General features: G+C 38.5%; 2 protein-coding genes across 3 annotated transcripts; one reads left to right on the forward strand and one right to left on the reverse strand.

Annotated features, from left to right (window-relative positions):
• The first annotated feature begins 655 nt into the window (after window positions 1–655).
• On the forward strand, window positions 656–18,969 carry ulk3 (unc-51 like kinase 3). 2 transcript variants are annotated; one of them, XM_032560717.1, is made up of 17 exons: window positions 656–753; window positions 1,294–1,435; window positions 1,598–1,738; window positions 2,422–2,542; window positions 2,758–2,853; window positions 3,069–3,212; window positions 4,878–4,960; window positions 5,742–5,897; window positions 6,024–6,129; window positions 6,253–6,293; window positions 7,996–8,098; window positions 10,696–10,760; window positions 11,369–11,447; window positions 13,073–13,113; window positions 16,403–16,450; window positions 16,565–16,652; window positions 18,028–18,969. In XM_032560717.1, exons 2-17 carry the CDS (start codon window positions 1,331–1,333, stop codon window positions 18,042–18,044), a joined length of 1,434 nt encoding a protein of 477 aa, XP_032416608.1. In that variant the 5' UTR covers window positions 656–753; window positions 1,294–1,330; the 3' UTR covers window positions 18,045–18,969. The 2 variants fall into 2 exon arrangements, with proteins under 2 accessions (XP_032416608.1, XP_032416609.1); XM_032560718.1 differs by having other exon boundaries at window positions 16,589–16,652.
• Window positions 18,970–23,105: 4,136 nt separating this feature from the next.
• On the reverse strand, window positions 23,106–25,991 carry LOC116718596 (growth arrest-specific protein 1). Its single transcript, XM_032560719.1, has one exon. The coding sequence runs from the start codon at window positions 25,335–25,337 to the stop codon at window positions 24,594–24,596; it is 744 nt and encodes a 247-aa protein (XP_032416610.1). The 5' UTR covers window positions 25,338–25,991; the 3' UTR covers window positions 23,106–24,593.
• Window positions 25,992–27,973: the final 1,982 nt, after the last annotated feature.

The following is a 27,973-nucleotide window of genomic DNA, read 5'->3' on the forward strand; positions in this document are numbered from 1 at the left end:
CATTCACGATCCTTACATAAATAAATAAAAAGCAACTAACATCTGAGAGAGCTCCAAGGCAAAATAAGCCAAAATATTAGATAACTAAAAATTGGACCCTTTTAGGTGTGGGGACATTGTTTCATTGATTTGGTTTATGTATAATTGAATTCAGATATGTATTTTATTTCCATTTTGATAAATACTGTGAACAAGGAATTTTGTTGCGCTTTGCAGAAATGTTTGCAGCTAAAATACACAATTTAACAGGAGGGGACATTAAACCTTAAATACTAGAGAGCAATGAGTTGAATGTTTCAGCATGTAGAGAACAGGCTAATGAGTCTCTGATGACTGACTTTTTATTACACTGAATAATCTGTGAGAAAAAATGTGATCACATAGTTTATTAGCAAATATTCTTATGTTAATTCATAGGAATATTTAGATAGATAGATAGATAGATAGATAGATAGATAGATAGATAGATAGATAGATAGATAGATAGATAGATAGATAGATAGATAGATAGATAGATAGTTTTGTTATTTTTTAACGAATAAAGTTCAATAAAAACACAATAGAAAACCTTGAGTGAGGCTATAAGGGTTAGATCACATTACTCTACAAATCTTACAAAAATACTCCCATCAAGCTGCAATAGCAGAACCTTCCACTAGGGGGCAGTAACAAAGTTTGAGACGGATTTCCTCGTCAGCTGCCTGTCAGCAGCAATGTAAACATTTCATTCATGTGCGGTGGATTTGCCAACAGGTTTGTGGAAACTGTTTCAATACGTCTTACTTATTTATTTATTTTTATTAACCACGAAACGTTATGAGTGTTTCATTTGCATTTAAAGGTAGCAAGAGACGTAAAACACTGGTGGTGTGTATTTCCAGTGCAGTCAGTGGTGTATCTTAGCTAGCTGTAGTTTGGGTAGCCAGCACAGCAACAGCAACAACTGAAACAGATTTAGTTTTATAAATAGCCCGTCTGCTGTTTTCTTGTTTCAAAGACTTTAACACGCGTCTCTAAATCGTATACATGTATCATATTTTCGAGCTACATGAAGCAACAGCTATTAGCAGTTAAAGTAACTTAGTATGTTACATACCTGTGTACAGAGATGAGTCAGTGCTGCGTATTGATAAGCCTTCTATAATATAAATGAGCTATAAACCCAGTGATTATGACAATTTAACCAGTATAAAGCAGAGAGATGTGGATAAGCTGTTGATCTCATCCGCCAACTAAAGGTTGAAGATCAGTGTGTGTAATACTTAACAGCAACATGTTGACTTTGCATCACAGAAGTGACTGTGGGAACCTCTGATGTTGCTCTGTGAGCATGGCCTCAACCTCCAGTTTTGCCCCTCCAAAACTAGCAGACTTCATCTTGACAGAGCGCCTGGGCAGCGGCACATATGCTACTGTCTACAAAGCCTACAGAAAGGTGGGTTTAGGAAAGAGGAAGCCTTTCTGTATGTCTATATAAGTTAAATGTTTCTTATTAGTATTACTTTTTCAGATTTACAAGTTTTCTGTTTTGATTTGTCTTGATGGTCTTTACGAGTTTTAAAGAGTGATATCTAAGCTCTTCATTGTGATCTAACAGGGGAACAGTCGAGAAGTGGTGGCAGTGAAAGTTGTAGGGAAGAAAACTCTCAACAAGGCCTCAACAGAAAACCTTCTCACAGAGATTGAAATCTTGAAGACTGTGCGTCATCCTCATATAGTCCAACTCAAAGACTTCCAGGTATGTGCTTGTAGAACAATTGCTTTGTAATCACACATCCAATTTTAGCATGTGAAAGTATGTGTTGTACTTTTACACAATAGTGTGTACAGTCTTACTCATCAAGCAGCTTTGTGTTGCTGTAGAGCAAAATGGTGAGGTTTGAATGTCTAACATTCTTTTTGAATGCCATATGTCACTAATTTACAGCTTTCTCTTTTCAGATGTGGTTAGACTTTTACCTTATGATAGTTGTGTTCATATCCATGTCTGAAACTCTATACATAGCAGATGGGTAAACAGTCAGGAGGAACTTTTGGATAGCGTGATTAATTATTAACATCATCTTTGGACATCGGAGAACACATACAATTTTAAAGACTCTGTAAAAACAAAACATTTTATTACCTGACAAAGTTTGTTCTCACAAGTTGCACCTGCAATTACCTGAATGGTCTGGTTGTATACGCCCTACTGAAGCTACCTATCCTCGCCATGCATAAGACATGTTGTGGCCCCTTTCTTCACCCTTGGGTTGTTGATTTATCTATCAAATTTTTCATTAACCTGGGGGAGAAGAGTGTTTCCAATTGAGACACTATTTATGCTCACTCACGTTGTGATGTGAGTGCTGAAAAATGCAATCAGAAGATTTTAGACCTCGTAGCTAATCTTTAATATTTTTCTTCTCTTATTTTTTTCAGTGGGATGCGGAGAACATTTATTTAATCCTGGAATGGTGTTCAGGTGGAGATCTCTCCCGGTTTATTCGCAGTCGCAGGATTTTACCTGAGAGTGTGGCTCGGCGCTTCCTGCAGCAGATGGGTAAGGCATTCCAAGTTTAAACAACTCATATTTTCAAATGTTACACACTTTAAGCCCAACCATGTAAAGAAATATGGTTTGAAACTTTTTCTTTTTTCTGCTATTAATATATTTTAATTATTTTACATGATTTGTTTAAAATGTGTACTTGTCTTTTTAGAGCCAGTAGCATTTCTGCTCATGTCTTTTTATGTGACATATTTGTGCACAAACAGCCTGCGCTCTTCAGTTTCTTCATGAACGGAATATCTCACACTTGGATTTGAAGCCCCAGAATATTCTACTGAGCGGCTCGGTCCTCAAACTGGCAGGTGATCTCATTCCCACCCAAAAACTGAACACAAACCCTTATGAATTTACTACACAAACAATTAATAGAAGCTATCCCTTGCAAAAGTATGTAGATTCTTTGATAATTTTTACTTTTATGCAGATTAAAACAACAAACCTTGGTGTTTTTTGTTGGGATTTTAAGGAATAACTTTTACAGAGAACATATTGCTTAAAATTTTGACTTGCTGTCTAGATTTTGGGTTTGCCCAATACATGTCACCGTGGGATGAGAAGAGTGTGCTGAGAGGCTCTCCGCTCTACATGGCTCCTGAGATGGTTTGCCGACGCCAGTATGACTCTAGAGTGGATCTGTGGTCAGTCGGCGTGATTCTTTACGGTGAGTGCTTTTTAAAAAATCTCTTTTGAAATCCTCCAAGATGAAAAACGCACATCTTCAGATTAGCCATTTACAGTATCTTCATTCGCTAACATGAATTTATATATACCGCTCAGGTCTTGAGCTATGGAGTGTGAGCCCCCTCTAATGGCTATTAATAACAACCTGACAGGGCTGCCTTTTCACAAGAAAAGATTAATCACACGAGTGGACCTGTCGGCTTGAAAGAGCGCGCTCAGTAGGTCAGAACAGAATTGCACCATTAATCATGTAGTGGCAGGCTGGTGAATGGCCCTTTATAGGATTAATATTACATTAATAAAATCATAATGTTGCAGCCACAAACTAGGCTATTTTCGTTGATTGGAGCTCTTGACACCAGATTGTGTTTGAAAATTGGAATTTTTCAGGTAGCTCAAACACAACTCACTACTCAATTTAATTTCTTTTATGCAATATCTAAAAAATTAGCACTTTCACATCAATCTATTGAACTTAGTTAGTTAATTCCTCTGCATTACTGCATTCAGTGATTTTCCAGTTGGAGAAGCAATGAGTTGAATGAGCACCACAGGATGATTAACAATAAGCAGCCAGTCAGCGCCTCTTGGGACTATTCCTGTTTTCAAATGTTAAACATACAACATACTGTGGAAATTGGTTAGAATAGAGAGAGAAAATGAAGTGTGACCAATTTGCACTCTGAGAACAGGTATATGTAAAAGATGCAATACAGTAGATGACCTTAAAGGGGTAATACTCGGGTAAGTTCTTTGGTCTCAACCTTTCCCTATTTTGAAGGCCAATTTTGCTTACAAGACTTCAATACCCATTTTCTTTGTTGTTTCATACATTTGTTTATAGATTTTGTATGGTTAAAATGCCTTCCATTTCTAGTGTTAAATGTTCATCAGACATTAAAGTGTATTGATATTTCAGAAGGCATATTTGTTGTATTATTCCATTCCTATTATATCACTTGAAAATGGTCTCAAAACAACAATTGCAATAACTTCTGGGACAATTTATTGTCCATCAAAATTTGTTATTGTGACAGACCTATTAATACTATAAATGACCTTAGGAAATATTAGAAGGATCAATTAAAGCCAGTTTTTACAGCAGTTTACAGATCTTTTATAAAACTTAGCAATTTTTCTCTTTATGGAAGTTCTTTCTTTTAAACAATATAATACATTTTCTGGTGGAAGAGGGAGTACTACACTCAATATGTAGTGTATGAGTTAATATGACACAGGAAAATTGTGATAGAAAACCTACCAGAGGTGCAGAAGAGTTGAGACCGAGGCAGAGGTTACCTCCCAGCAGGACAAAGACCTTAAAGGGGACATATTATTCAAAATTCACATATTTCACATTTTTGTACTTTGGTCTCTACTGCTTGTAAAAACGACCCATGCGCTCAAAACTGGCAATAAGTTAATGCGTTTTGGTGTCTGGAAAATTTTGATTTAAAGTGACAGGAGATCCTAAAACAGATCATTCTGAAAGTAGCTTAAAATACGCAGGAGGGGAGCAGTATTGTTAACTTTACATTTAAAGTTGCTGACAGATAATATCAGCTTGATGTCATTAATTTAGTTTGATATGATGAAGAATCTATCCCTATCTGTAAATGTTTCTCCATTATTTCTATACACACAGAGGCTCTGTTTGGACGAGCTCCATTTGCATCAAAGTCATATGCTGAACTGGAGGAGAAAATACGAAGCAATCAACGTGTCGAGGTAAACATTTAGAATTTAAACTAATTGCAGTCAGTTCTGTTCCTCCAAACAGTGCCAGATTTTAACATAATCTGGAATAGTACAAGTAAAATTGTTTTTAAATTGCCTTTAATTTCTTAATCCGATATACAGACATAATCAGACTGAGTAGGAATGAGAGAAATTAAAATTCCCTACAGGCATCAGTGTAGTCATGTTTGAAGCTTCTTTCTTGTCAATCTTCCTTTATACCACTAGATGGCAGAGTTTTTATATATGTGGAGGACTGGTTCCGTCCCTTACATTTAGAAAGCCTGTTTGGGATAAGATCTACAACAGGTTTGTTAATGAAGAGAATTGCATATAGAGATATGATGTTCAAAACTACTAGTTGTATCTGTTAGAAGACAATGTGTCTGAATGTTTATCATATATGTTTTCAGATTAGTGATGTGCAAGATATTTTTTTAAACAAAAAGTTATTTCTGTTTATGATTTCTGGTACATACAAAATAAGCCCTGTTTGAACTGGGCATCAGGAAGTTCAGACTGTGTTTACTTTTGATGAAGAAGTGCTTTCATGCCAAGTGAATTCCCAAGTAAGCATTAGGCTTTGACTTGTGGAATCACATTAGAGCGTTGTGCATTATCCAGGGATCCACATTGACTCTAAAGGTCATCTTTTGTCAGAACATAGAGATGTGGGACACAAGGTTCTATGCTAACAAAGCACTGTCCTTTCTTTTCTTGGATCATCCTGTGAACTGCGTGCAACATAATAAGGTTGTGTTTTGTGCATTAGCTCCCTCCTGGGGCTCGAGTCTCCAAGGACTGCAGAGACCTTCTGTTGAGGCTACTCGAGCGAAATCCAGATACCCGGATCACCTTTGAGGAGTTCTTCACTCACCCTTTTTTGGATATGGAGCACATGCCAAGCGCAGACAGCATAGTGAAAGCAGTAAGAGAAGGAGAAGACATCAGCTTGTGGACAAACTAGCACCACAAACACTACAGGCCGATTATTATTTTACATGGTTTTAATAGTTCACAATGACAGATTTTTCTTTCTCATTGGTATTTTAAGAAAGAGCTGGTGCTGCAGGCCGTGCAGAAGGACCAGGAGGGGGAGCGCTCCGAAGCACTGTCTTTCTACTGCAGTGCCCTCGAGCACTTCGTCCCCGCCATTCACTGTAAGGGCAAGATATACTTTCATATCCTGTCTGTAGCTTATCTCCTACACAGCATGTTCTTTGCACAAAAACAATAAACTGAGGAGGAATACTCATTCTGAAATATTTCCACTTCTTCCTTAGATGAGACAGACCGACAGCGTAAAGATGCCCTTCGGCAGAAGGTATGCCTAAAGGAACTTTTCATATGTGTAGCATGAATAAGTTATGCAAATTATTTTTATGTCAGTCACATAACCTCAGAGTTAATCTAAATGATTAAACAAGGAGAAGATTTATGTAGGATCAAAGATAATTTAACTAAGATTATGAGAAGAATCATTATGAGCTTGTAGACAATAATTTAAAAGTAGTTGTGCTCAAGCTAAAGTATATTAACTAATGATTTAATTAAGCAAAACAAATGCACAAACAAAAAGCAGAACAGAAGATAGTAATTCTAATATTACTTTAAAAACAGTGCCAAAAGGAGGCAGTGTTGTGACTAACTTTCAGAGTAACATCTTAAACTGATTATAGTCTAAATTTATCAATATTTTATTCATCTTTCAACATCCTAGAGAAATAAACTCATAGACTAGTTTTAAGTTCAAATACGTAATGGTAATGTGGGGGAAAGAAATGCAAAGTTAGATGAACCTCAAGTTTTGGAGTCACTCCGATTGCTCAGGTTTCAGCAACAAAAACATGGCTAGAGAAAGAATTAAGCACCATGGTTTTAATTTACCAATGAATGAACAGCAAACCTCCAACGTATGGAAGAAAGGCAAAAAATATTTTTCTGCAGCAAAACAAGATAAATGTAATAAAGTAAATGTGTTCAACCAAAACACTTACAGAACCCAGACTGAGCTTTTCTCTTGGCAGTGTGTTATTCCAGGGGAGGAGTCGTCATGACAACCAATCAGAGGCAGTCTTGGGGTAGCCCAAGAGATTTATCACATTTGACAGTTAATAACAACTTGGATTCTATCATTTTTCTAAAGCATATTTTTTAGCCTGAGATAGAGAACAAATATCCAGAGTATATTACTCTTTACAAAATAGCATGCAGTTACTAGGCCTGTCTCCACTCTTTTTCAAGCATGGGTTTTTACACATCACTCACTATTTAAAGTTACAATTAAGCAAGGATTATTGTAAACCTTTTATGTTTTTTTTTCTGAATTGATAAAATGACATCAGAGTGATCAATCAATCAATCAATCAAATTTTATTTGTATAGCACATTTCAGCAGCAAGGCATTTCAAAGTGCTTTACATCATAACAAACACAGAATCACAATGCAATATAGAATCAATCATTAAGTCAAGTTACATCAATAAATTTGTAATTGATTACATTTCAAATACAATTCTAAACAGGTGGGTTTTCAGTTGAGATTTAAAAGAAGTCAGTGTTTCAGCTGTTTTACAGTTTTCTGGAAGTTTGTTCCAAATTTGTGGTGCATAGATGCTGAAAGCTGCTTCTCCTCGTTTGGTTCTGGTTCTGGGGATGCAGAGCAGACCAGAACCGGAAGACCTGAGAGGTCTGGAAGGTTGATACAATAAAAGCAGATCTTTAATGTATTGTGGTGCTAAGCCGTTCAGTGATTTGTAAACTAACAACAGTATTTTAAAGTCTTTTCTTTGAGCTACAGGGAGCCAGTGATGTTGACATATGATGGCATTCAAACAAATTTTTCTTCTGAGCACAACAGCTGTTGAGGTTTTAAATAGGGTATCGTAAAGGCAATTATGATATGTTGCTGAACACTACAAGTAACAACAATATACTTTCTCTATCTGCCCTTTTTAGTGGCATGCAGTGTAAATGGAAAAATGTTTTGTTGATCAAAGAAGTCATTGTAAGGGTTCAACCCACAGGTCAGGCAGTATGTGTCGAGAGCTGAGGAACTGAAAGCCCTTCTCGCTTCGGACAACAAGCGGAGCTTCGAGGAGGCTAAGACATCCAGAGATGTTCTCCGAGGTAAATAGCATACCCCTGGTCTTTGTTTCCAAATAGTTCTTAAAACTATTTTCCAGAAGGCTTATCCATGTGGGCAGCTCCAAATTTATATACATTCAAGTGAAACTTAAATGTAGGTCAAAACTTAAATGGTAAATGTTAGGGGTGCTCCGATCAGGTTTTTTGCTGCCGATTCCGATACCGATCACCCATGAGGCCGATCTCTGCCGATCACCGATCTTTACCTATCGCCTGGATTGACTGTTTATTTTTCGCATTAGTTATAAATTATACTATGTGATCTGGCAAAATTAAAAAATGATCTGGTAATAAATTCACCTGAGTTCCACATGACAGGATTTGTTGCTGCGCGCTTGCGCAGTGTGAAGGAAAGAGGAGATCAGCTGCACACGCAGGCTGAGAAGTGAGATACAAGTGATCGTTTTGGTGATCGGCAACCAGAGACAGTGATCGGCGATCACCGATCATACACTTTTTCACGGAAATCGGCCGATTATGATTGGCACACCTCTAGTAAACGTCTCAGTCCGTGTTGATGTTAAACTTGAACCTTCAGTGGATACTGACAGTTCTTTTCTATAATATGCTTTGTTGAGAAAACGAGATATTTTCTACCTGTTGCTCGTTGTTATCTCGTCTCCCCAGGTCCGTGTGTAAAAGTGAAACCATAAAGACAACAGTCACTGTTCAACTTCACAATCATCCAGAATTTTATTCAAACAATCAAGTGCATAAAATCACATCAACAGCTCATCATGATAATCAGAAAACCAAAACCACAAAGAAGAAATTAATTACCTTAGAAAAATACAAAAATACAAAGACGCACCTTCGAAGACCACTGCATGTGGCAGTTAAGACAATTCCACCCCAGTGATCTGACTAGCTGTTTTAGCTCAATTACTTTTATATCAAGGCGTGTTTCTACTGTCTGATGCGTTCTAACATACAGTTTAGAGGTGGTCTCAAACAGCCCGTAATGATGTGCTGCTGTTTGCACGCCAGAGACCATGCAGGTGTTACCAAGGCCCAGAGATGAATCTATCCACTGTCTAAGCTATCCTCCCTGCGTACTTTCCCAGCATACAAACAATAGATGTGTTAATTTCATACAGAAACATTTTACTCAAGAAAGCGAGACCAAAGTTGATCATCCGTGTTTTTCATCCCTTCAAACTGCCTCAAACTGGTTTCTGTACTGCAAAGAGCTCTCCTGACTTCTCCTCTGACCCAGTGCATCAAACAGCAGATTTTGACTATAAAAATTAGCACACGTTTTATATAATATCCTCAAACTCTGATAAAACAGACATGAGCAGTTTCAATGCCAAAACACTCGATATTTTCTGATTAGTTTTCAACTCCTTTGGTTATAATGACCTAAAACATTTTCAGATGAATACATAACTTCTACACTCTTAAGAATGTGTTCTAATATACAAAACTACTGATTAGACTCATTTTAATCAAATCGGGATCATTATATCCAAGAAAAATGTTCTACTGATTAAGTTATATATTTATTAAACCATGAGTCTAAAACTAATCTAAACTGAGGCCTACTCAAAACAATCAGGATCAGTCTAATAGTTCAACATGCGCTAAAGTTAAACATAATTAAAACTAGCATAATTAAACTAATATTTCCAACAGCTTGAACCCTGGAGGTTCCTGGGTTTTTCTTTAACATCCTAACCAAAATCGTTTAAGTGGTTATGATAGTTTGGGTCAGATGATTGAAATTTAGGCACAGTGTTCCAGCAAGTCAATGATTCCAGTCACTCAACAAATGTGGTTTTGCAATGGACAAAGCATGCTAACGTTTAGTGTCTAGAAGGCCACAACTGCAGTGCCTTTGCTTTTGCTCTAAAATACGTGGCAAGATGACTGGCCCCAGAATTGTGCCAGGATCTTATTATTGACTGCAAAGAAAATGTGGTTTAGAGTTGCTTTAAAACCATAATAAATGGAACATTGACCAATATATTCAACGTTTATTGATGATCTTGATGATGGCACTACTCAAAATGTAATATTTGCAATATATAATATTTTACTGCCTTTTCAATAATTGGCTGTATGTTGTTTCTATGACTTCTTATTATTATGGTTTTTATGATGTAAAGCACTTTGAACTGCCTTATTGCTGAAATGTACTATACAGATAAACTTGATTGATTTATTGGTATCTCAAGAACTTGCTAAGGGGGCAATTTGTTTGTATGCAGAAGTGTGGAGAAAATCTGCACTACATTCAAATTTTGGAACCCAGTTTTTTTTTCTCACTGAGATTGTGCCTCTTTTGTTTATTCCACCCTTGAAACAGTTATTAGACCTGAGGACAGTTCAAATACATTATTGAAATCACCAAATTAATCTTGATTACATTTAATACTGTATATAAACTACTGACTTTAACTTTATGCAGTGTTTTTCTGCTTTTTTTAATGTTATTGATAATTTATCCAAATCATGAATCCTTGCTGTTTTCAGCAGTCCTTTTTATGGGTTAAATGACTGTGAGCTGTAAGCTACTTTTTTTTTCTTCACAGGCACTATTACTGAACTTAGAAATGTATGTATATTTTTTTTTATAGAAATGTCTAAAGACCAACCACGTCTCCTTGCTGCCTTGGAGATGGCCTCTACAGCTATTGCTAAGGTTAGACACTGAGAGACGGCATCAAGGGCTTTTGAAGAATGTTCTTGTTGGTGTCGCTGGGAATAGACTAAAAGCATTTTCTAGACCATTTTCTAGAAAATGGTCATTTTCTAGACCAATTTAAACTAGAAGCATTTTCCCCCAGAAAGTTAGGAAACAATACACCCACTATTAAGACAGATGTCTGAGGTTCCTTTTCAGGCAATAACTCCTACGAAAATGTGTCCTGTTTCATTTTGTTTTAATAAAATACTGCATGCTTAATTTACTGCTAAAGACATAAAATAAAAATAATCCACAGAAAAAATTATGAAGGAGACTAAATATAAATGGAGACTAAATATAAATGCACACCACACTTTTGAGAGTTTCTTTAGTAAGAAGGTTTGAATATGATCCTTATGATTTCGCTCTATCCCAAATGCATTTCCAATGTAATAGTGTGTGAATACTTTTCCAACAGTTTCACCATGTTGTCCTTACAAACTGAACCTTTAGAAAACCAAGAATGAATAAATAAGTAATGTGATTTTTATGGGACTTGTTTATTGTGATTTGATTTGGGCAGTATCAAATCAGGTTCTGATCATCTAAATCTGCTTTCATAGGAGGAGAATGAATCAGATGATCTTGAAGCTTTGGATATGTACCAGCAATGCCTAGGAGAGCTACTGTTGGCATTAGCAGGTAACCAAATGCATTTATTGCATAATGTTCTGAATTTAATGCAATATTCTATATCGCATTAATGCAGTATTAATATTCCATTAATATTGATAAATTAAACTTAATTTATCAGGTAAGTTTACCAACTTACCTGATAAAGAAAATACAGACTTTATCAGGTAAGTTCAGGTAAATTCCTGAACTTACCTGATATCAAAGCTAAGTTCAGGAATATTTTAGGAAGAAATGTACACTATTTTATATTCCCATAACGTATTATTCATCTGCATTCTGAGAATGAGCCTAGTGAGTGCGGAAGGGTTGAAAAACGTATCACGATATTGAATATTATACTATGAAATATTGGCGAACAAGTGGCATAACACTTACTGTTTAATCCATAGTTTTCAGTCCACGTCATTTTATTTTTAAGTAGTTATGAAGCATGGGGCGAAATTTTAACTTCTCCTGCTCATGTTACTCAACATGTTGTTGCTAGGTAACCAAAGAATGAGTGAGTGAGTTGATGTCATTCATCTTAGCTTAGCGTGAGAGGTTGATTGACTAAAGCCTGTCCTCTGCCTATATTCCCCAGAATGCTGTGCGATTCCGGATCGGAGTTCAATGAATATTCTCTATATTGAATATTGAATTTTCCATCAGATGTATTTTCTATTGATTTTGATTACGAGTCTTTTGCAATATAAAGTATTGATTTATTGTCCAGCTTTAGAGCGGGGAAGGGCTGCTTTGTTAGAGATGAGGTTACAAATTTGCTAAACGATGTGATACTACAGAAATTGTATGTAGATAGAAAGAGGCGAAACTTCAAATGTGAGATTAGATCACTACGAAGGAGTAATGAAGATTTGGAGTCTTTTAAGTGACAGGCATGGGAGTAACTGAAGACACTCCAGCAACTCACTCTGTGGCTTGGCGTCCATTAGGCCTGGTTCATGAGCTCATCTGGGAGATCAGCCTAATGGAAGAGGTGGGACAGAGTCATCCAGATGTGGCTTTGAGCTGGGATGAGACGGGCTGCCAGTGCCCTGTGTGTGGTATGAAAGCTCTGTCATCTGCTTCCACTTCAGACACCACATTTCAACTGTGTGTGTTACTGAAACCTGGAGACAAAAAAAAAACTATTATCCCAGTTACCACAACTTTATTGCTTAAATGTGTTGATGTTGCTCTTTATGTAAGCAACATCAAATTAGATGTGCTAAGAAAGGTCTCCAAGTTGTCTATGGAGAAGTAATTCCTGTTTCTCCACTGTCAGGGTGTGTTGTACAGCAGATTCCACCACAGTGATTGTTGGGAGAAAACATTGGTTCTTTGTTCCCCCAGAAGCACTTTGCTGTTCAGCTCCCCAGTGCACCTCCCTGCCACAGAGCCCTCCTCCTTTTTCTCCTCTTTCTGCCACTCTACCCTCCAGCACAACTGACTGCGAAAACAATGGCCTAGATTAGAACAATTTTCACTTCTTCAGCCTCCAGTCAAAACGCTAGTGAAATCCAATCTAGTAGTTTGCCTCTTCTTGAACAAAAGTGATTAGGTACTAGACTCCCCACCGGACTCCCCACCTATTTTAGTTTCATTATTTCTCTGCTCTTTTTGTTTTTTATCCCACTCTCTACTCAATCCAGCTGAGCCCCAGGGTCGCAGGAGAGAGCTGCTCCACAATGAGGTGAGTGGGTGAAGCAATGGTTCTACTTTTAGCACCAACAAGCTCGCTGATAACCATCACATGAACCATATTTGTTTTCCTCAACATTAAGGAGGGGGAAAACAACATAAGTCATCCTCCATAATTATAATCACACATTTGGATCAATCTCTTCTCTATGATTTTAAATATTTATGTTAACTATGTGTGAAAGCAATCATAGCTTCTTGCCTAAACTAAATTGTACAATTATGGACAATATTTTACATCCGTGAAGTGAGTTATTCAGGTAATTAAATTTCACAACTCAGGAACTTTATTGTTTTTCCTAACCATGATTGGTCTAATCAGGTTGTGTTTTGTCACAGCAAACCAAACAAAACAGACAGACAACAGCAACTATAAACCATGGAGTCCTTCACATTTAAGAAGATATAGAAAACCAAAAGAAAAAAGAACTAAATTGTCAGCAAGGCAGAAATATTCAATTCAATTCGACTTTTGTTGGAAAATAGAGCAAAGAGTGGCTTCTTAGGATGACTGAGTCCCCATAGCAACCATTACATGTCAAATCAAGGCAGTTCACAGTGCTTCACATGATAAAAACATAACCAACTATGAAACAAGCATCAGACATTACATTTTGTCAAATGCCATCATCAAAATCATCAAGAGTAATCATCAGATGTATTAATCAATGTTCCAGTTGTTTTTAATCAAATGCAGCTCTAAACAAGTGGGGTTTAGCCTTGATATAAAGTAACTCAGTGTTTTGGCTGCTTTGCAGTTTCCTGGAAGTTTGTTCCAGATTTGTACCTATCTACATATCATACATTTGCTCTGCTATGAGAGGGGGCTGACTGACAGACTCACCCACCAGCTCACTTTTTCATGTGTGCGCTTAACAATAGTCACCCCACTGTTGCCAACTTATCGACTTTGTCGCTCTATTTAGCGACTGTTCAAACAAAAAAATCGGTATCATCCAAAATCGCATCAGGCTTTTTAGCAATTGCTGATCAGCCAGAAAACTGAAATCGGTCCACCCCTAGTAAACACACCATCACTAATGAATTTCATGGAGCCAGTAAAGTCTGTCAGTGAAAATGAGCTACTGTTGTTGACAGTTTTTAAATTGAACACATTCAACTATTATGTCACATGAAAAAGTATAGGGATGGTTCATTGTTAGGTCCTTCCCTTTCTGCTAATACATACATATGTGCCTATTGAAGTTTATTGAAGACAATTAAGGAGACACAGTTGTCATATCAGATCTATCTTGTCAACTCAGCTTTATGAGCTACAGCTGGTTGTGTCCTCTAAAAGTTCAGATACTGAAAACATGAGAACCTGTCCGTTTTTACTCTGTTATAAGACTTGACATGAACAAGACAAACCAAGCTATGAATATAATGACACAACTCTGAGATATTTCTGCAGCAGTTAAAGTCACCAACACCACAGCACCATCTATAATTCTCTTATGGCGGAGAGAACCACCAGCTGCCATCCTCGATTTAACTGCCCAGCCAAAATTAGTAATTAGGCATGAATGACCTTTATCAGACATGTAATCAGCAAGCCGAATTTTACTCAAAAATATGATATCTCAGGCTTTTATAGCAGATATAGAGCGTGCTAAATTTGAGTTTCCAAAACTGTTTAGCTGCGGTATTATAGAGCTCTTTGGTGAGAAAATTTCTTTTTGTATAAATTTATATATAATGAAGAAATTTTAAAATTCTTAGAATCGAATGAAAATATCAGAAAATTCTTGCATGATTGTACATTTTGATAATCTAGAAAGATTACATTAGAACAGAAACAATCCCTCAGAACTCTCAAATGAGTCTTTTATTACCTGTGTAGGTTTGCTCTGTAAGTGTTTTCTTTTGGTCCATTGTTTATCTAGCAGCTGAACCAACAAAACATCATATTTCACCAACCAACCAAAAAAAGGGAGGGCAGGGCCCTGAGTGGGCCTCATGGACCTCCCTGTTTGAAGTTTTATGGGTGCTTGCCTTAAGTAAATTCAGATGCGGTTGTAATAATCTAATGCAGCATCGGGAGGCGGTGTTCGGGAAGAGAGGGGTAAATTAAAAGCATGTGTGTTTGTTAGAACCCGAAACAGCCGACAAACGCTGCCTCAGTTTGTGTTCACAACTATTTTAGAAAATCCTTCTTTTAGAGTTTCTTAGTCTGGCTTCTCATAGTTATTATTGTCCTGGTGTCTTTCAGTGTCAGGTTCCGCTTACACATATATGTCTCCCACATTTGTTGTTCTTGCTGATTAGAGGGATCCTGATTAAAGTCCTGTGGTGAGATAATATCAGGATTGGTACCGGATCCTAAGAACCAGCGGTTAAAATGATTATTGCATCTAATGACTCTAGAAGGAACGTTGCAGAGTTCTTAGGTGTTTGCAGTTTGTTAGTTCAAACTTTAAACGTTGCTGCAGCTCAACCCAAGAAGGTTTGACGACACATGCAGGTGTTACAGACTGAAGAACCTTCTGGATCACCAGAGGATTTATAGCAACCTGCCAACAACTGTTACCAGTTGCAAATATTTAACACATGATCTATAAAAAATAACAAAGAAAAATGTGGAAAACCTTAGCAAGAGTTAGAATGTCAGATTGTAGTCAGAGTCACTTTATGCAAAATTATTGAGACTGTTCAAACTCTGGGATTTTTTTGAAAGTGGAAGGAAAACAAAGCATCTTAAATGTGTGGTGTGCACATATGTTCACTCCCTCTTAGTAGTCTGATTAGTAAATATAGCAGATATAGTCCATTGTATCATTTTCCTTCTACTTCACAATAATGCACTACTTTTATATTGCTTTGTTACACATACCAATAATGTAATCTAATAAATGTTTGAAAAAAAATATTGTTTTGCAAAGTATTGTATGTTAAACTTGTTGGGGGTTTTGTTCTGACAATATATGTGCAAATATTTAAATATAGCTTGGATATTTTAGTAAGTTGGGGGGGGGGGGGTTTAAAGTTTTTTTTTGTCACATGTGGCCTTTACTCATTAGTAGTTTGAAAGAAGGGGAGGCCATGCAGTAAATGACCCAGGAATGGGAATAAAACCTGGGCCAGCTGCACTTTCTCTGAGTCACATGTTGCCCTGATATTTGATTACATTAGATGAATTCCCCACATCTGCCTCTGGAGCCATCACTAAAATTACATCAGCAAAAATTGTGCTCTCTATAAAAGTTAGAAACTGTAGTGAACACACCCTTGCTTTCAGGGCGCATAATGTTATTTATGGGAACCTTTATGTCTCCTGTCAGATAAAAAGCCTCATGACCCGAGCTGAATACCTCAAGAAGCATATCAAGGTAAAATATACTGGTTTTACTATCAAGAAATTATCTAAGGATAATTACTTATTTTGACTTCTTTTTAAATGGTAATAAACTGGTTCATAGAATGCTGATGATGAACTTCAGTAGATTGTTGTTTGTCTTCATTTTCAGATGGAAGAGAGTGAGAGGGATGTGTCTCTGGATCGGGAATGTCTTGCAGAATCTGTCAGAAGCTGTGAGTTTCCCTGCTACGCTAAGTAAACCATTTCATTAAACCAACAGCGTTGTACTCCAGTGTTTGCAGCTACGCTGATAAGTAAAAACATAGCGGGGCTGTTAGAGGAATGTGGCAAGCATTTGGTGCCACAAACTGCAATAAAATATCCTTTCATTAACGGTTTTTCCACTGGTTAAATATGAGCCATCGTCTTGCTGTGTTGCTTGCCACCCTGTAGGGTGTTCAGGCTCTTTGATTTTGCTTTTGGACAGCTCTGTGCAGCTCGTGTGCAGCTCGGTGCTCTTGTAAAGCCCAACTTTTGAAAATAAAATATGATGCAAAAAAAGACTGACCCTTAAAACACAAACCATTGGAGAAATAACAGTTTTTTATTTCTATTAAATACTCAGCGGCTGGATGTTGTTACATATTTTCATATGCAGCCAGACCACAGCGTACCATTACTTGGTTTTTAATATACGGTACCTGGATCTCCACAGTGGTTACATATATAGACAAAGTCCTAATTCAGAGTATTTTCTGGGCTTAACTCCAAGATTGCTAGTGGATACCTAAAGCCCAGACAATATCCTGTTCTCAGGAATAAATTCCTCAGGAATTATGAATTTTAAAAAAATAAGGAAAGGAGGCAGGGCACTAAGAAGTCAGCAGGCTGCTCTAGCTTTATGAAGAATGTGGCTTCTTACCCTGCCGCTGTTGTTTTAATGAAACCAAACTACAGTCGGGCTTACCAGCTGGCCTGGATCCAACAGCAGCTGCTCCAGAGTGGGTCGCAGCAACGCCCATGCCTGTCTGGTGGCCTGGGACTACACCAGAAAATGCAGCAAAATGCTGAGAATCATCACACTGTAACCCTGAGACGGCAGAGCAGCAGGCAGTGTTCTTTTTTTATTACGAATATAGCCTCTTCTAAAGCACAAAAGACCCTCAAAGACTTGTTAACTGAGGGCGCCTGGGAAGTAAGGAACAGAATGGGCAAAAACACAAAGTTCCTCTCACATAAGTGTTTAAAGACCTTACTGGTGTTTGTCCACCGTGTCACTTTACAAAAATAATGTATTATTGGTCAAATTAAGTATTCTTACTAATAAACTGAATTATGGGGTTTCATTAAATGTAAACCATAATCCTCAAAATCAAATGAGATGAATGCTCAGAAAGCATCACTGTGCATAACAAATTTGTATAATTAATGACCTTTTGTATTGGATTACTGAAATCAATTAACTTTTCAATGATATCATCACATAATACATGATGACAAATGTGATTACCACCCTGCCCTTATGAATTACCTAAAATATGATGGGAAGCCTTTTTATTTGGAGCGTGTGGCATTGATGAATAACATGAGTCTCCTGTTCCTCTTCAGCGTGCAGCTTGCAGTGAGCGGAGCAGCAGCTGTGAAACCCAGGAATGCCCTGTAGGTCGTCCATCAGTGTTCAGGATGGACATGGCGACCTCACCACACCAGGCCTTTGCAGGGGCCAAAGCATACCATATCCTAACCAACTGAGCTCACTATCTGGGTGGCATGTGACAGTTACCAACCAAAGGTGGACAATGTTTTGGCTGCTGCTTTAAAGGTCCCTAAACCAAATGAATTGGCAGGTAAGGGATTCGGTTTAAATGTTGTTGTTTCATTTTTAATAAGGGAGACCGGAGGGTGCTGAAGTCCTGAAAGTAGCTCTTGAATTTTGGATTTGCACACTGGTGAATGTGAAAGTTTCCTGCCTTTTACTGTGTGTTGTTAGTGAGCTGAGCCTCAATCCCCTCCTCCAGACACACTATTGATATGGAAATTCTGGACAGCTTGTCTGACAATACCAACACTGTTATGCTAAATGAGTTAAACTGAGACCGCTGCATTAGTTATCACACGACATCTACAGGTCCTTTCAGCATGCTTAGGAGTTGCACAAAATGCTAACACAATCAAATATGAACTGTAATATTTAATCACTGGTGTTTAGAAACGTACTGCTAACTAGTCAGATTTGTGCAAGCACTTCTCCATTGCCTTTATTGTGGGTCAACCACAGGCTCATCATGCTCTCATCCCTGACTGAATCCTCATCAGAGGTGTGGCTCCTGCTTCACTTGCACTGGCGTTGTGTTTAGGTTTGGGTGGTGATCTGTATCTGAGCTCCTCACAGATCCTCCAAGGCTTCTGTTAAAGATTAACAAGTTGAACAGATATGCTGAGTTCTTTTGTACGTTGGATCCAGCTGTAAAAAATTTTCCTAAAGGGAAGATTTTTAGGCAGCTGCAATTTCCACACTGCTGTATGGTTTACTTTTTTTTTCTTTTTTTTTTTAAATAAAATACCAAATCTGTTTTTATTGTGTATTTATTGGGAGACAAAATGATAATAAAGATGCATATTATGCAAAAAATCTGATCTTCAAAGTTAGTGTTTTATTTTCTGCCCAATTGTCGACACCACATATTAACAGTTACATTTTTAAATGTCTGCATATTGGTCGATCTTTGAAAGCAAAACGGCTGGGATCATATGCTAGAGCTAAGCATGGACTCCACGGTGTAAGCAGAGTATCCTGGAAAAACAAAGATGATAAGAGAAATTACTAATATATGACTGTTTTGAATGGACATAGCCTGAAACTAAAACCTTCCACAATAAATTTTATTTAACTTCATAGACTAATCAGTTTGATATTTTTGTATATCAAACTGAAGAAGAAATTTGTGCTTTTTTATTAATAACTTTAATGTAAAACAAATCACAAGCAGATTTAAGTATATTTCTCATGACTAGAATCAGCCCCAAGATGAACTAATCCTACTATGCTCTTATCTATTAAAGTTTTATTAGGTAATGACACTTTGAATTTTAAAGCTGCGGTATGTAACTTTTAAAAGAAATGCTTTCTACATATTTGTCAGAACTGTTAGTATGTTGTGACATTACAATATGAGACATATCATCTGTGAAAAAATGGAGTTCCTCTGCCTATGGGCATGCTGTCATCTTCAGAAATACACTGCACTGTCAGAAACAACTAATAAGAGCCAAGAAGAAGATCTTGGCACTATCAATCACCCTTGTGTATTCGCTGCTCCTCATGTGTTCCTAAATAAGCAAAGAAATGTTGCCATACAATGACAGGAATCAGCACAAAACATTTTGAAAATCTTTTCTTTGAAAGCTTCTCCCATTTGTTTTATTAATGTTTAAATTCTGTCAATCTGTATGTTGTTAAATAATCTTCGTCATTTCTGGAGGAATTTGTCCGTGTAGAACTCAGATTTGAAATTACTGGCTCAAAAACTGATGAAGTCCCAGAAAACTCAAGACATGTTCCACCTGTCACGCCAGCTGTAAAAGCTTTTGTTGTAAAAGAGAGAGCTACGCAGCTCCGATTTGAAACATCCAGGACGGAGAACCATGCGGCTCGTAGCTCTAATTGGCTGTGGGTGCCATCACCGTTTGGCTCGGCTTCTTTGCTTTAATCAGGACATGACCAAGTTGCTGCCAGGAAAACTTTGGCTTCATTTGTGACCCTTGTGATTTCTTTGTTGCTTAATTCTGGGAGTGCTGCCAATTTATGTTGCCCTGCAAAAAAAACTCAAAAAGTTTTGTGAATGCTCTTCCAGTAATGCAGCTCAGGGAGGAGCATCTAGAGATGAAAAACATAACCCAGTTTTCCCCTCAACCACAACCTGTACCTCTGTGGCTCTGATTGGCCTCCATTTTGTTTCAGCTCCAATCACACCAGAATCCCCCCTCTCTCTTCCCTGAGTGGACTTGATATCAGTGTCCTGCACAAAGACAGGTCTCTGCAGTTTGGACTGGATAACCTGGACCTCATGATCTCCACACAGAGCAGGCCGGCCATTCACTGTGCTCCAACAGCTGTCATAAATGAAACATTCTGTTCTTCTGCGAGACAAGAGCCTTGAAATCCCCGGGGTGGCTCTCACTCTGGAGCCGTGGACAGAAGAGTGTGGGTCTACGGTGCTGGGGTGGTTGGGTTGAGGGTTGTTTTAAAGGAATGTTGAATAAAGATAATTTAGAAAATGGGCTCCAGCACACTGCTGCCTCTGTAACCCTCAACCCCACCAAAAACACTCAAGTCCCCAAGGCTTCTCTGGCCATGTTTGTTTTGATTTTGCTCCCAGAATTGGCTGGAGGGAGGCCAGGAGGGATTTGAGGGGGTGGGCTGGTTGTTTTGGAGAACCTTGGGATGCATGGCAGTGATTAAGACAGACTGAACTGAAGACAGCCTCTGTAAACTGGATGTAATAATGCTGCTCTGTAGCTGTGAGTCACTTTAAATCACTCTCACTGTCACAGAGCCATCCCTCAGCTAAAACAAAATTAAGACAATCTGTTCAGTACTTGGAGACACAAAACTCTACCACCTGTTTGCTCACATGGAGTGGAATGCAAAAGTCTTCTCACAGCATCAACTTATATACATTTAGTCCAACAACTTCAAACTTCAATGTATTTGATCAAGATTTTATACAATAGACGAACACAAAGTAACATGTAATTGTGATGGAGGGATTTCTGGCATTCATTTTCTCTTTTTTGTTTTACAAATAAAAATCTGAAAAGTGTGGAGTGCCTGTGTATTCAGTACTGTTTACTCTGATCCCCTTAAATAAACCAGTGCAACCAGTAACTTTCAGAACTGGTAGAGTCTATCTGTGTGTAATTTATGGTTATTATACATGCAGCTGTTTTTGAAAGAAAGTCTTAAGAAGTCATATTTTGCCATTTTCAACAAGCTGGTTAGACAGCATGCCACACTTTTCAGACTACTTTTTTATTAATAAAATTTTTTTAAGCTTCATGGCATTTCCCTCTCACTTCACAATTATCCACTACTTAATGCTTGATTGTCACATAATATCAAAATAACATATATTGTAGATTTTGATTTTAAGATGGCATGACTGTGAAAAAGTACAAACAGTATAAATACTTTAACAAGGCAATATACCAGCCTTCAAACAAATGATGGTTTAGCCACTATTCTTTCCCACCTGCTGTTGCCCGTTCACATTTGTTCCGCTCTGACAGAAAGTATAGAGCAGATGTGTTGCTCACACTAAGCAGCAACACCTAATGGCTCTTTTATAGTTGGTCAATGACTTGTAGATATCTTAGAAGGAGGGGAAGAAGCCCCAAATGGCAACTCGCTTTTAAAGTGGGTCATATTGTTGGCGTCCGAAATGCCAAGTAAAGCTTTTAGCAGATTTTCTTACAGGGCTGATGGTATCATTTTAACTGAAGCTTTAACATAGACTCCTGAATTGCCATTTGTTTCCAGTAAAAGTGGATTGAGGAATAACTAGACACTTAAAATTCCTCCCTAGGTTTCAATTACACTGACCTAATCCCTTAAGAATCAGCATTGAAAACAACCACATGCAGGGCTTAGTGAGACAGTGTAACGCTGAAACAGGACAGACAGTTTGACCAACAATACATTCTTATTTTTGGTGGTCATTTGTTGTATTTCATGGTGTCAATCAGAGCATGAGGATATACTGACAAACCCCTTGCAAAAAAGTATAAATCCTTTACCTGGAAGACATCAGCTGTTTTACTTTGAATAAAAAGTCACAGATATGACAGAAACTTTAAAAGTTGAATTGCAATAATTAATGGCAGAAAGGTCAGACTAGAAAAATCCTTACCACCTAAAAAGAAACAAAACAACATTCTAGTGGGTTAAAGAGAGGCGGTGATGGAAAAAAACTATTGTGCTACAATGATTGAAAGTAGAAGATTTGATGAAGTAATTTTTTTTCCAGGACAATAATATCTGGGCATTCAAACGGTTTTCTCAGGGAAATCAGATACAACTCAATGACATGACTACAAAACAATTTGAATATCTAGAATGTTACTGAAAATGTTTTAAAAAATTGCCAACCAGCTAATCTGTTAGTTGCAATAGTCCAACTATTAAATAAAAATAATCTGGTGCCATATCTTTAACTTGTTTTGTTTGCAACAAAATAAATCAAATGAATGCACATGATAGATGGATGACAAAATATATATTTTTAGTTGCTTTATCCTTTCACCATGCCCTGCAATAGTGGTTGCACCTGTTGAACGTTTTACATTTTCTCATGTTACAACAAACCTCTATGTTATCTATTATGGTTTAATGCAATAAAGCAAAACAAAGCAAGTCATAATTGTGAAGTGAAAAGGGAAATAACACATGAAAAAATTAAGAGTTGGGTGCAGCTGTGTTTATCCCCACTGAGTCAAAACTTTGTAGAACTACCTTTTGTTCCAATCAGCTCCAAATGTTAGTGGTATCACTACAGGCTTTGCTACAGATTAAAAATTCTCCTTGGAGTCTGACGAAATATATGACAAACAAATAATAACCCAGACATATTGTCTTTAAAACTCCATATATTGATTCATTCCTTTGTCAAAACACAACATGACACTTGTTTAGGTCATACATATTTTATTATAAAACCTCCATGTGGAAGAGCTTTCTCTGAATTCATGTTATTGCTACTTTTCTAGAAACAATGCAAAACTGTCTGGCTTCTACAAAGTGAATCTGATCTACATTTGTGTGTTTATCCTATCTGGATGTAGGTGAAACCTTTTTTGCTGCACACAATTGTAAAATAGATACATGTTCTTCATATTCTAGATTTATAACTTAACATACAACATGGTTCAAGATTTAATTTCAAGTGGCAAAGATGGCGGCATCACTGCAACTTTCCCTCCATGACTAAAAATAAGGCGGACAAAGAAGAGAATGGGATGAGAGTGAAAAAACGGCTGGTTTGAATCACGTTTTCTATTGGTGCAGACATTTAAATGGGTCACATTAGCACCTCGGTTTAAATGTGGTGCGTGGCTAATTCACTCAGCCTAAAACTAGTACTGTAAAAAAGCATTCAAGGCACGTGTTTGAAAGCAATAAACCTCACTGTGAATTTGTGCAAGTAACAATCTCTTGTGCTAGTTTGGGCTTTGCCTGTTTACAGATATTTACAAAAGAAACTGGTGACAAAAAATCTATTGAGATATCCTTAAATAAGACACAGAAACACACATTTAACTCCCCACGGTGCCTGGATGTCTCATTTGCTCATTTTTTAAAATGTTATATTTGCATAACTTTTTAATATAATTGTGAAGTGTGTGTTTGAGATAATGATTTTACTCCCCTTGTGTTTAAATGTCATGTTTTCCACTAAATGAAGACATTTCCTTGTGCTTTAAACTACAAATTGGGTTAAAAGAAAATTCTGCTATTTGATGACGTCAGCAAATGCTGAGAACAAAATGCAGACATTTTATGTTCACCCATTTTGGCAGCTGACAGATTTTCTCAAAGTGTTGTGGCCGTGTGAAAGCAATAATAACGTCAGGGAGCTTTTACAAGCTTTTAGGGGATCCAGGCTGCAGAGAGGAGGAAGAGAGGGGTGGGGAACAGTCAGGAAGAGTTCAATAAAACAATCTCGGATGGGGGAGGGGGACAAGCAGGAGTGCTAGAGAAGCACTTCAGTTAATTTAAGTAGTCAGACCCACACCCTCGCCTGTCCGGGTTCCCACAAATATTTGAAGTGTGGTTACTGCAACAATGCTAAGGCCTCTGCAATGGAGAGGAGAGCAAACAGAGGCTGGATGGCTCCAGTGTTTGCCTAAAGTCTTAATAAAGCCACACTTTAAGAAGCAATGAAAGCTAACCAAGTAAACAAGAGCTGTTTAAAGGCACTCAAAATGTTCCCAACAAAGTCTGCTTCAGGTCATTTCCTATCACGTAAAAGAAAACAGTTAAGGTATTCTTGACAACACTTCTGCGCTCTATGTCAGAGAAGCCCAGCCGTAACCTTCATCATGGGGTTTGCACTCTCAAAGAAAAAGATCTCCATTTGATTGATAAATCCAAACATTCCAGTCGGCAATCCATCTCCTCAGAATAATATCCATAGAAAGACAAACATCATGAAGCTGGGTAACCTCTGGCACGCAGAGGAGCTGTCAGTGTAACCCTCCTCTCTGTCAACTTTTCGATCATCATCCTCATAGTCGTAGATCTCCTCAACTTCAGGTTGGTCAGAAGCAACGCTGTGGTCCCCAATGGAACAAAGCTTGCTCATGTTCTCCTTGACCACCTCGCAGAAAGGTCTCTCCACGCCGTCACAAACGCAGCGGTTCAGCAGCATGCCGTTCGGGATGAACAGCATCTGCTGGATGGTGGCCTTGCACCTGGAGGTGCACCGCCTGCCGTTGAACAGCTGCCCGCAGTACGACAGGTAGGCCGAAAGGGAGGCGTGGCAGCTGCTGTCCTCCTCACACCGCTGGCGGGCCTCCATGCAGCCGATGCCCCCTGCATCGCTGGGGTGTCTGCGGGGCAGGCACGGCTCTATGGCCCGCTTCGCGCCGAGGCAGTTCGGGTCCTGAACGCAGTCACAGGTCTCCAGATCCGGCCCGCTGCGGGTGTTGTTGAGCCGGATCAGCGCCTGGATGCAGTGGCTCGGGCACTGGCTCCTCGTCCCGTGGATGTTCCCCTCGCATGCCGCCAAGTACTGGTTGTAGGCGAGCTCACACTCGGGCTCGTTGTGGCACTTCAGGATCGCCTGCCAGCAGACTAGCTGGGCGTCCAAAGCCACCAGCAGCCACAGGAGAAGCGCCAGCGAGCTGCACTGACATCTCATGCTTGGCTGAAGTTTGAGGCGTGTGACGTGCACATCAGGATCGGAACAAGTCAAGCAAGCGAAGGTCCTACAGAGGTTTTGTTACCAACGAGGTGTTTGTACAAATGTTCCACAAACCTGCACCCGTGTTGGTCTTGCTTCCTGTTGTTGGGCTTCGTAACAGCAGAAACAACCAGGAGCGGCTGCGAAGTAGAGAAAGAGCGCAGAAACAGTCATCTCTGGAAGTGTGCGCTTTCCAAACCAGGATCCTCCGGGCTGCAGTCTGAGAGCTATCCAAAGTCAGCAAGAGTTCCGCTCTTAGTACTAATGTTTCTCACAACTCCTCGGTTCGTTTCACACAAAAAAATAACTTTTAGCATCCATCCACGCTTCCCAGAGTTGTTTTTGAAGACATAGTTCTATCATGCTGCCCGCTACGCGCGTCTTTGTCCTGCTTCTGGCTGTAACGCTTCACGGTCCGCCGAGCATTTCTCCACAACACCCCTCCCTCTGTCGAAAAAAAAGAAAGGAAAAAGTCCCCCCCTCTGGCTGCCCTCCTTTTCTCTTCTTTCATTTACTATCCTGGTCAATGATTGGTCGCAGATTGGAAACCCACTTCCAGCGCCACAAATCCGGAAAACTGCAGCGCACTGCTAAAGTAATCAGACTGTCTGACATGTCAAATTCAAGCCCACACTCCAGTGTGGTTTACTTGGATTTTATGTGATAGACCAACACAAAGTAGTGCGTAGTTGTGGAGTAAGAAGGAAATTAATATACGTTTTCTTTATTTATCGCAAAAAAGAAAAAAAAAAGTCTGTCAGGTTTGTGGCGTTTGTGTTTACCTTTAATTTTACACCTCATTAAAAAACCCAGTGCAACCAAAAGTCGCCTAATTAGTGAATAAAATCAACTCCTAACCACTGTGTCACCACGGCTGTTCTGTGAAGGTGATTTATTAGAGGACATTTGTGAACAACAAGCAGAGAGCAGGTTGAGATTCTAAACTTTGAACATCTCAAGGACCACTTTTTAATTCAGAACCATGTAAAAGGATATGGATCAACGGCAAAAACCTACTGAATTATGGTGGTCCACCCAGACTGACAGGTCAGACATGAAGCAAAGAAGCCAGTGATTATTCTGAAGAATATATATATATATATATATATATATATATATATATATATATATATATATATAACATTTGTAGTATGTAGCCACATGCCATAGGGAATAGAGAGCATATGTAGAAGGAAGTAAGGGAAATTAACATTGTACATGGTCACTTGGTGGTGGCAGCATCATGCTGTAGGGATGCTTTTTTTCATCAGGGACATGAAAGCTCATCATAGTGGATGGGAAGATAGATGTAAAACAACAACAACAACAACAACAACATCTGAGGCAAGTTCAACTTACTGCAAACATATGAGAGTAAACTTTGATTATCTTCTATTTTCTTAACTCTATTTACATTTTTTTTATTATTCTGTGCTATTTGGACAAAATAATTTCCCCGTGGAGATCAATAATGTAATCTTGAATCTTGAAATGGTTTCGCTCAAAATACACTCCTTTGTTAGAATGGCCCAGTCAAAGTCCAGACCTAAATCCAGTTCAGACACCGTAGCTGTAAATATGGCAGCTGTAGCTGCTGCTAAATGTGGTTCTTCAAATAATTAATCCAGGAAAGGCTGAGATGCATTTGTGAACCCAGTTCTGGGTTGGCATGTTACAAATTGTGAAAAGGTTCAAGGGCTATGCAGATTTTTACCAGGCACTGTAGGAAGAGACAGGCTGGATGAAAACTGGTTATAATTTTGCTTGCACAAAACCACGGATCTGTGTGGTCTTCCCCCCTTGGCTTCCTCTCGCAAAACACAGCAGCCAGGAGGGGAGCTTGCAAAATGCATTCCATTACAGAAAGGTCACATCTGCAACTTTTCTGCTCCAGCTTTCACCAGAGCAGGAATGGCTGCTTTCTCTTACAGCTCCTCGCTAATTGTCACCCTACCCCTCCCTCTCTGTCATTCTGCTCAGTTTTAAGCCCCGATTGAGAGAGGAGAATAGGGGAGAATGCTATTTTCTGGCCCGTTTCACCCTAATTGTGTCAGATTGGCCATGCAGTGGCCCAGTGTCTTTCCAGGCTGAAGATTGTTCACGCACTGCAGCCTATCAATAGGGAGGGGTTCAGCATCAATATATTTTACAGCTATTCCTTTTCACACCACACTTGAAAACCAGCAATAGCTCAGGCTTTCCTGCCATTGAAATGGTAACTAACTTCTTTTTTTGAGGGGGTAAAGTTGGTCCACGTCTACCCCCTCATGTAGCTTGTGCCAGTTTTTGCAGGAGCTGCCCAGAACAGTTGGATGCCCAAGATGAAATTTACCCAAGGCTACAATAACTTCTTTTAGACAAACAAACACATGGATAAATAATTTGCACGTTTAAACATGCACTTCAGAAGTAATCAGTAAACAGAGTATAATTATGTCTAATTTAATCTGTTCTGTTAAATCCCTCAGTAGATTGTTAATCATTAGTGAACAAACAGCATCAGTTTTGTAGCTGAATATCAACACAATTCCAATTGAATACACTGGAGTTTGTGGTTGCAATGTGGCAAAAAGTGAAAAAGTTAAGTGGATGTG

The sequence above is a fragment of the Xiphophorus hellerii genome, chromosome 4, assembly GCF_003331165.1.
Source record: "Xiphophorus hellerii strain 12219 chromosome 4, Xiphophorus_hellerii-4.1, whole genome shotgun sequence".
NCBI lineage: Eukaryota > Metazoa > Chordata > Actinopteri > Cyprinodontiformes > Poeciliidae > Xiphophorus > Xiphophorus hellerii.

Bases quoted from the DNA above. Each gene is read 5' to 3' on its own strand.
- ulk3 (XM_032560717.1), top strand. From the start codon at position 1,331: ATGGCCTCAACCTCCAGTTTTGCCCCTCCAAAACTAGCAGACTTCATC. The intron at 6,294-7,995 runs GTATGCCTAAAG...TTCAACCCACAG, and splicing joins AAGATGCCCTTCGGCAGAAG to GTCAGGCAGTATGTGTCGAG. The intron at 8,099-10,695 runs GTAAATAGCATA...TTTTTTTTATAG, and splicing joins ATCCAGAGATGTTCTCCGAG to AAATGTCTAAAGACCAACCA.
- LOC116718596 (XM_032560719.1), bottom strand. From the start codon at position 25,337: ATGAGATGTCAGTGCAGCTCGCTGGCGCTTCTCCTGTGGCTGCTGGTG.